The sequence below is a fragment of the Aplysia californica genome, unplaced genomic scaffold (assembly GCF_000002075.1).
Source record: "Aplysia californica isolate F4 #8 unplaced genomic scaffold, AplCal3.0 scaffold00164, whole genome shotgun sequence".
Lineage (NCBI taxonomy): Eukaryota > Metazoa > Mollusca > Gastropoda > Aplysiida > Aplysiidae > Aplysia > Aplysia californica.
In genome coordinates this window covers 145,689-155,276 of record NW_004797434.1, presented here as the reverse complement: position 1 = coordinate 155,276, position 9,588 = coordinate 145,689, and the positions used below count along the sequence as shown (strand labels likewise).

At 38.8% G+C, this 9,588-nt stretch overlaps 1 protein-coding gene across 1 annotated transcript; it reads right to left on the bottom strand.

Moving 5' to 3' along the window:
* Positions 1-355: 355 nt before the first annotated feature.
* Positions 356-7,379, bottom strand: LOC101845465 (tRNA methyltransferase 10 homolog C). The gene is made up of 6 exons (XM_013082224.2): positions 7,304-7,379; positions 5,864-6,108; positions 4,037-4,237; positions 2,410-2,530; positions 1,486-1,625; positions 356-578 (listed from the first exon to the last, which is right to left on the bottom strand). The coding sequence occupies exons 2-6, from the start codon at positions 6,094-6,096 to the stop codon at positions 368-370; spliced, it is 906 nt and encodes a 301-aa protein (XP_012937678.1). The 5' UTR covers positions 6,097-6,108; positions 7,304-7,379; the 3' UTR covers positions 356-367.
* Between the last annotated feature and the right edge of the window lie 2,209 nt (positions 7,380-9,588).

Here is a 9,588-nt window from a genome sequence, read left to right as displayed (position 1 = left end):
CAGAAACCCCCGAAATCTGGGTTAGCCCGTTTGTCTTTAAAAGCAACCACATTTGGATAGGCAAAAATAGCCATGTCAGTAATATCAATTTTCCTTTTCTGAATACTTCACAGTTGCAGTTGGCTAAAGCAGAAGAAAGGAGGAAATAAAAAGCAACATAAAAAAAAAAATACTAGCAACTGAATAAAGACTATAATACTCTCCACCTTTTTGTGTGTGTGTGCTTGTCACTCTCTTGTAACATGTCCAATCTTCAGCACTTAAATGATCTTATTGTGTTGACAGTGCTGTAAAACTCCTACTAAAACTATAAAGACTAAAATACTACTTTCATGTGAGAAATAAGAACACATTGCAGTTGTATCTATCATACTTTATTTCTATTTTTTTTCACAGGTTGTGGCCGGGTCTTTGAAGGTAATTTGTCCTTCTTCTTGGCTTCTCGTATCCAGTGTGGTATTGAAGCACCGTGTAATATTATGGGTTTCAGAGCTTCCTTCCATGACGCCCCGTCTTTCACAGCCAGTAAAACTTTCAGGATGTCTTGAAGAAGGAGATTCTTGGGACCACCAGGCCATCTATGAGCATACGTAAAAAAGAAAGATAGCAATACAGTCTAGCATGCACATTGCGAAATCAGTGGGATGCGGGGATCTTTTTGTTATGTACAAATTTCGCTATGTATGTGTTTCAATATCAAAGAATATACAGCATGTATATATTTGTAAAATGTGAGACCTACAAATCTGTTTGTTATGTGCGTATTTAGCTATACCAGGAGCATGTTTGCTAGTTCATGACAGATGTAGCAGCTTGTTCAAAATGACAAAAGCAGAGATGAAAACAAAATTTTTATTCATAACACGAAAACACTACTTATACAGACAAAGTGATATCCTTATCCCTCAAAAAAAGAAAAAAAAAAAAGAAGGAAAATTCACTGTTAGAATAGCATGAAATGTACTTAGACCATAAGAAAGTAAAAAATGACAAATCTTTCTTTATCACAGTACTTTAGGAATCTTATAAGTTATAATATAAAAGCCGCCATAAATTAAACTCAAAATCCATCATACCTTGATATGTAGTCATATCATTACTTTTGATCTAATAATTGATAATGCCAACCTAATAAAATTACACAATAAACATGATTGAAAACCATTTCTGTGCCACAGCAAGCAAAAGTGCACACATATTTTCTCAAAGAAAACTATAATTATAACTACAGTATAACATGGATAGCTCGAATTTGTCAGGACTGGCCTAAATAGTTTGAGGGATCCGTAGTTTGAAGGAACAAAGATAAAGAAGAAAAAAAAAGGGATGGCAGGCACAATTTAATGGATGCGAGATTTCGAGTCTTCTGTGTTCGACCTATCCGTGTTATACAGTACATTATTCCTACAAGAAGAACATGAGCGTTCCTATTTCAACTGAGACTACAAACAGAAAACTTAAATTTGAAGAGGTACAAAAACTAACCTGACATGCTCATCAATAGGAAGTCTCATGGCACGGATATTCTGCTTGCTTGCTTTCATGATACAAGGATGCTTGATTGTCTTCTTATTAGAATAGGCACCAAGAATGTAGACTTTGTTTGGGTCAAATACAGTGAGAACCTGTAATAAAAAACAACAACCCAGTTTTTAGTTGTATGGTTGAACTCGTGAAGGTAAAAAGCATGAGAGAACAAGATAGAAATCTGTCCAGCATAGAGAAGCAGAACTTGCTTCCATTTGAAAAACTGACATGTCTAAAGTTGTAAAGTGGAAAATTTTGTTTTAACAAAGGCAAAGCGATGCAAACGTAACTTTGATTCCCAATAAACAACTGACAGAAGTCCACCATTGGGAGGATAAAAGCGTTACAACATATATATATAAAGATATATAAGTAGCTGCCCCCCTCCCCCCCACTCCCCCTACACACACACACACTCTTTCTTACAGTCTTTGTTTGCCAATATATTTCTCGAGATAGTGATGTGTATATACAATAGATAAATAAGCCTTTGAAACCACAAGATGCTGGATGACCTGAGAATACACCAAATTATCGTAAATAAAGTCTAAACTTAAGACACTTGATACAAAAACTGAGGCAACCCATCATTGCTGATACACTGGCGGTACATCTGCAAGGGGTGCGGACTCTTGCTGATACATCGGGGATACATTTGGAAAGAGTTATGTTCAAAATCATGAAAATCCGACTCTGCCATGCTCTTACTCTTAGGAATATTGAATTCTATCTTTGTTTAAATTTTGAGGTCTAAAAAGCCTTTGATTTCTTCTAAACAGTGACGCAAAGATCAGGCCACCAGAATTATAGAATTTATAGATTATTTGAAAAAGTATGGATCCTGACAAAGGGAAATGAAAAGTTGTATTGATGTAGACAGACCTCTTTGGCCTTTGAGCTGAGGTAGACCAACTCTGAAGCTGGACGTAGATCCACAGGACTTTTCTCTGTGACTGTGGCAAAGAAGTGAGGTTTGTTTCCCTGGTGCAATAACTCCATGTACCTTTTCATAAAAGAAAAAAGGGGCAAAATGTGTGAGCTATAAATTACAAACACAATGAAGAACATTGGGACAAATTAAAAATGTCGCAGTAACAGTGTTGTTAATTTTAAGTTACAGCTAATGATCTGACCATATTACGTAGCTAATTTTCCTAGGTACAAAATCCATATACCGGTATATATTATACAGAATACTGCAATGTAGAGACATTTAATAGTTTTGTGCAGAACTCACAAGACCAGTTGGACATAATATGAGAATCACCACTATACTATAACATGCTATGTACTGCGGAAGTTAGAAGAAATACAAACTAGAGTTGAGTTGAGAGAGACAAAAACATGTAAGCAAGTCTAAACTAAAGAAAAGAGGATCGGATAAGATATGAAAATCTTTGTAAACGAAAAGCAACATGACGTTAAAGACAGTCAAATACAGTATAACACGGACAGGTCGTACACAGAAGACTTGAAATCACGCACTGTCAAACTGTGCCTGCGGTCCCTTTTTTTCTCTTTTTCTTTGTAAGATATCCCTCGAACTACGGATTCCTCAAACTACTGAGGCTGGTTCCGACGAATTTGAGTTATCTGTGTTATACTGTACAGTAATCTCCGCCTAAGATCCCGGTGCTCGGGAGCAAAGAAATACGGGATCTTAGGCGAACCGAGATCTTAACCGACGATCCCAGGGAAGAATCTATGGGGACCCATGTTAAGGCTTACAATCGGTAAAATGGTCTCCCTCCACCCTAAAATGAACTGACGTGACCCCTTGGTTGGTTTGTGACGTATGGAGAGCAATGAGTGGTTAACCTTGATGGCCTATCACAGTGCATAGTGGGATGAGACGTGCCATTTTCACGTATTATCTTATCATGAGTCTCAAGATCTACGCTTATTCAGTTGCCCCTCCCTCTTACCTGTAGAAAATTTATAGCTTTCCATCTCAGACTGAGCTAACCCCCTCCCCAAACGCCTTTGTCGTTACACACCATTACGTCGTGAACACACCAATTAAAATTCAGTCTGTCTAGCAAATTCTGGCTTAGAGACAACTGCTGCAATCAACACATACTGCAATGGTCAGGGAAAAGTTCATGGTTCGATGTGATCCCGCCTGGAACGAACGTGTAGGCCCTTTCCACCCAGCGAGTGATGTAAGTTTAGGGGGGGAGTTTATTGATCTCAACTTTTCACTCTTGGTTGATCGGCTGTGCCCGCCCGGGTTTTTGTTCCGCAAATTATGATCTGAAATGCGGGATCTTAGCCGAATGTAGACCTTCAGAGTGAATCAGAGCGGGATCTTAGGGGTGACTTTTGTATAGCAAAAATTCTGTTTTCTTAAAACAGCGGGATCTTAAGCGAACCGGGATTGTAAGCGGTGGGATCTTAGGCGGAGACTACTGTATTTGAGAAACTGGATTTTAAATAAAGTTTGTTGTTAGGTGGATATTAAAAGGTTGAGATGCATTAACAAATTATGACACAATATATAGAAACCAACCTATATGAAGCATTATCAGGCTTGCATCCAGACAGTACCAGATGGAAAGGGTTGATATGCTGGCGATTATTGCAATATGCCAACCATAGCTGCTCTCCACACGCATCCAGTTCTTGACACGACATGTGTCCAACATAGTCCATGTCTATCATCAAAGGAATTCCACCCTGCATGGCACTCTGTAGTCTCTCATCACACAATCTGTGCAGAGTATGAGTTTGAGTTTTAGTAAAAAGAAGCACATCAACACAATAATGCTCATATAGAGCAGGGAAAAAGCAAAAGAAAGGAACAGAAACAACGGAGGGAAAGAGAAGAAGTAAGACCAGCCAGTGGTGCCCTCCAACCACCTGCCCAGAGTATGAGTAGTCTTAATAATACAGCCAAAGAAATCCCATTAAGATTGATATTTATATCTACACCATGCATAATTTGCAACACAACCCAAAAAGTCCCATTAAGATTGATATTTAATATCTACACCATGCATAATTTGTCATATAGTTCTCCAGGAAGGCACATATACAACTTGTATGGCCTTAATACTAAGTGAAACATTAGTCATTAGTACTATAGAAGTACTTACTAAAAAAGAAGGAAATCCTACCAACTCTACTCCAAACATCTGATGAATGGCAAACATATGAATCACTGCATAGGTTTCACATCATATTATACTGTGTTGAGACTGAGACTTATCCCTACTACTATCAGATACTGTTCTGTTTGACCTGTTAAAAGCTTTCTTTCGAAGACACCGATTGATAGGGGTGTTAAACTTATACCATTTCACCATTTTCAAAGATACAGAGTGAGACGTGCATTTCAAACACACATACAGTGACATCATTAATAACAAAGTGTCTGCCTGGATCAGATTAGGTCATACTGTGCAGGTGAAAAAGTACAGGCACAAAAAGTGCGAAAGTACACAGAAAGATATATGGGAGGGGGATGTTAGAGTGCCGGGCAGTGTAAATGACTACCAGTTTGTTGCCTCAGAACTATTTTGTCCAAAGAGCACTTTATAGATAAGTGCTCTTAGGACAAAATTATAGCGCTGGGGCTACCAGTTGTGCGAAAGCTTCAGTGTCATAGATTTCACTTTGGAGAAGTGATGAAGATAATGAAAGGTAAGAAAGTTTGAATCAATCTAAGCCTATATATGGGTGCCTAGATCAGCCCATGCCATCCTATAGTAAAAGATATTCGGAAAAAGACCCAGCCACAGGGCATTGGTGGAGGCCACAAATGTGTGTGTGAGTGTGTGTGTGTGTGTGTGTGTGTGTGTGTGTGTGTGTGTGTGTGTGAGTGTGTGTGTGTGTGTGTAAGCGTGTGTAAGAGTGTGTAAGAGAGAATGCGAGGTCACTGAGTGTGTTCACTTTTGATACAGAGTGTGTTCAGTTTTGATACAAATACAAAAGTAAGCATGAGAACATCAATTAGGTGATTAGTAAACTAAAATTTGAAAGAGAACTAACCAAAATTGAATAGACAAGTGCCCCTACTTGAATGCTCACCTCACATTGTACATTCAGTTCTCTGCATATTACCTGTAGGCCCCTACTCTTGGCTAATCTTAAACGTCTGCGAGAGTTGGGGAAAAAAAACTACTCTTTTATTTGAAAGTGAACGGCATTTGATTGAGGAAGTTGAAGAAAATTAGCAAAGAAATAAAAAGAGGACATCTATCCAGAACCTGGCATAATTACCCATCATAAGCTAATGTTAATTGTTAGACCTTTTACTTTCACTGAAACCTCTGATTCACCAAAACTGTTAGACCAACCTGATGATTTAGTTGAATGTGAGGCTCTCTGTACTTACTGCTCATCTGAATGGCTGATACTGTTGTTGGGTTCTTTGGCAGGAACAGAGAGAGCAGCATTACTGATATGATCCTTCCTAGCAGAGCCTTCAGTACGATCAGATGTAAACTGACCATTGAAGTCTTGAACCTTTTCCTCATTGCCTTTATCTGTCTCTAAGCTTAAATAATACTCCAGTCTTTCATCCATAGTGCTAAAAGTCATTGCTTCCAACCATCTTTTGTGGCTCATACTTTCTGGGGACTAGAATTAAAAACAAAGTCTGCTATAATGATACCCTCATGCAAGAAATTTGTATAAGTATATAGATCTAGATATATTATAAAATATCCATAGTCTATTTCACAAGTAATCAAGTCAATGGTTTCCATTTACAAATTTAGCACATTTCTTAAAATTAAAATAGTGGCATAATCGAAATGTCTATTCGTACCCACCTTTCTCTCATCTTAGACTTGGAATCTTTCATTAATGAATCTCATTGTATACCTCCTTAGACAACACTGGACTACTGAGCCTAACCTACCCGTCCCTTTGAGCTTCATATTTTTCCTCCTAAAATAACATTGCATCCTTTAACCCTGTTTCATTCCTTCCACTACTTGTCCGGCGCTCATATGACCTTATGCAGTTGCGAGCGCCGTAAAACCTCTATGAAAACTAAAACTAACTACTTGTCCTAAGTCTGAGAGTTGCTTTCACATTTTTGCTTTAAGGACTGTCCGACTGATGACTAAATCATGGGCATCACACTTATTTTGCTCAATCACTATCACAAAATGTACTAGCAAATGAAATGTTCAGGGTAGAGCAAAGGGCCAGTCTTTCTAAAAACAATTTTAGAATGATAACCAAAATCTGTTCTATCTTCCGTGTTGTAGGCTGATGTACCTTATACTCATAGTCTGAAGAAGCTGTTACACCATCCTCATTTTCCACATAAAAAGCAAATTTACATTTATTACTAAAACTGCCTGGGAGAGAGAGAGAGAGGGAGGGAGAGAAGGAGAGAGAGAGAGAGGGAGGGAGGGAGGGAGGGAGAGAGAGAGAGAGAGAGAGAGAGAGAGAGAGAGAGAGAGAGAGAGAGAGAGAGAGAGAGAGAGAGGGGAGAGAGGGGGGGAGGGAGGGAGAGAAGGAGAGATCAGAGTGTACTTGACTGAATATGTCCGTACAAAGGTTTGCACTTACATATTAAGTTATATTCGACTCTGCACACAATTTCACGATTTGATAAGGCAGTGCCATTCTCTTTCACTGGAAGATCAATAATAAAGTATTCTCAATTTATCTCATTTTCACACATTACAATACAGGTTGTGCAAAAAGTGTACATGTGCACACACACACACACACACACACACACACACACACACACACACACACACACACACACACACACACACACACACACACAGATCAATATAATCATTACTGTTACCGGAACAGCATATCCTTCACTGAACAAAAAACTTTGCTCCAGTTGAATGATTTTGAGCCTCCTTTGTAAGACGTCATCAAGCATTTTTGTTCCAGAAGTACATCAAGCTGTCTTTGAAAGGATACATTTTCACATCGTGCACTGTTCTGCAAGTGTTTCGACTTCCACAACTTCTTCCGATCGATGTCTCGGCTCACATCACAGATAATGGTTTGGCTGAGAGTGCTAAAAACTTTGACTGGTACACAAGATAACCACAGCTGAGACAACAAATATTTTTCAGGCAAAATCTCCCGTTCTTTTTTTCCTGACCAATCGTTCCTCATTCGTCCCAGTGTACTGAAAAGTATAACTTGTTGTTTATGATATAACTGAGACTGAACATAACATTTGTACAGTAGTTCCCTGTCACTCCCTAACAAAGTAGTGGTCTTGTGCAGACAGGCAAAATGTCGGGAACAGCAGAAATAGTACAAATGCTTGGATGGCTTCAGCATTCCACTAAAAGCCTTTAGTCCTTTCATGTTGTGAGACTTCTCTTCTCATACAAAGCGGTACACCTGGAAACAAAAAGCAATACAACTCAAGTGAGAAAAAAACACTGAACCATTTTAAAAATGCAGGGAATCAAGATGATGACCACTAAAACACAAAAGAACTTAAAAGTAAAAAAAAAAAGGCAGGTCCTAATCCGGATTTTAGCATTAGATGCATCATGTATCTATAATGTATAGTATAAAGTAAGGATTAGATCTGATAGTCAAGGTCGATCTACAGAGAACTGCACAGTTTGTTCGCACTGGTTTGATGTTTTACCGAAAACCCCTTGAAACTCCCAAAAACCACTGAAATACCGAAAACTCATCACTGAGCATGCATACTGACTTGTGAATTCAGGTTCAGAGTTCAGTGGCTCATACGAGGCGATAGTTTACTTGATACTTGACTAACCGATTCCCTCTTGATCTGTCTCTGATTGTATCTTTTCTCATTGTAGCTATGCCTATCTCTATGCAATTTGTAGCAGAAACTGTGGAAGCAATTCTATAGAATGCTCCACCTGCCTCACTCAGCTGGATTCACCGGTAAGTTTTTTAAAAGATAGATATTGATATAATATACAGTGGAACTCGGATTCAACAAGCTTGGATTCAACGAGAACTTGGTTTCAGTGACAGAAGATGGACTCCCCCCTTTTTTGTCCTTCTTTAAAATCAATTTGTTTAAATCCAGATTCAACGACCACTTACATCAGCAAGCTCGGATTCAACGAAGTCGGTTCCAGGGTGAACAGCCCCTACTGACGTGGCTTCTCTCATTTGTCTCCCACAATGAACTTTATCTATTCCTGGAAACCATCCATTGCACCTGCATCGTGAACCATTATTCGCTTAGCCGATTGCATGCGACCAATCAGCGGCCTTCTTTCAGTGCATGTGTCGGAGGGGGGGGGGGTGGTGGTGGTGGTGGTGGCATACCAGCTGTCCAGGTGTGGAAGGTCGCAGATACAATCACGTCACAGCCCCCCCCCCGGCAACTGATCATTATTACAATGATATCAAAACTAGTCTTGACGTAGATCTACGCAAAGAATTGTGCACTGGTCTATGGAATCAAAAGTTACCATGCTAGGCTCTACACAGCGATACATCTTTGTGGCAAACCATCAAGATGACACAGGTGTGCATTTGAACGAATCAGTCTTTTTTTGCACAGCGTGTATTGACAGTCTAGTGTAATATCTTAGAATTTGACACCATTTCTTTAGTCAGTATGGCATCAAAGAGACTAAAATGAGATCAAGACATAACTTGTTGGCTTTTCATCTAGGGGATCTTAGAACCTTCGGATAAAAAAAAGGTTGTACATCTTCTTTAATTTATCTATCTAAATGAGATCTGGAATCTAGATCTAAGATCATGTCCTACCAACCAAATAAACACAAGGTTCTTAAACACAAAGCTTTTATGGACTTTTATTTTTATGCAGTATTAATAAAGATCTGAACAGCATACAGTAACATGAGGTGACCAATGCCTAATAAATTTCTTTTTTATATGTTGTTTTTTTTAGGTACTTCATGAGTATTCGGGAGTTTTCAGGGGTATTTGAGAGTTTTCTGTAAAACGTCATACTCATGTGCACCACTGATTGACTGTTAGTCACAAAGAATGAAGAAGAAGAAATGAGGTACAGAAACTACCAAACTGAGATAGAATAAAGTAATAGCTTTTAGGAAAAGGTTGAATAAAGAGAACTTGAGAAACTCAAACAGAGTCAGGCTT

Coding starts and splice junctions, on each gene's coding strand:
- LOC101845465 (XM_013082224.2), bottom strand. CDS start 6,096: ATGAGCCACAAAAGATGGTTGGAAGCAATGACTTTTAGCACTATGGAT. Junction 4,238..5,863: donor ATCAGCCATTCAGATGAGCA/GTAAGTACAGAG, acceptor TACTCTGCACAG/ATTGTGTGATGAGAGACTAC. Junction 2,531..4,036: donor CCTGATAATGCTTCATATAG/GTTGGTTTCTAT, acceptor TTTTATGAAAAG/GTACATGGAGTTATTGCACC.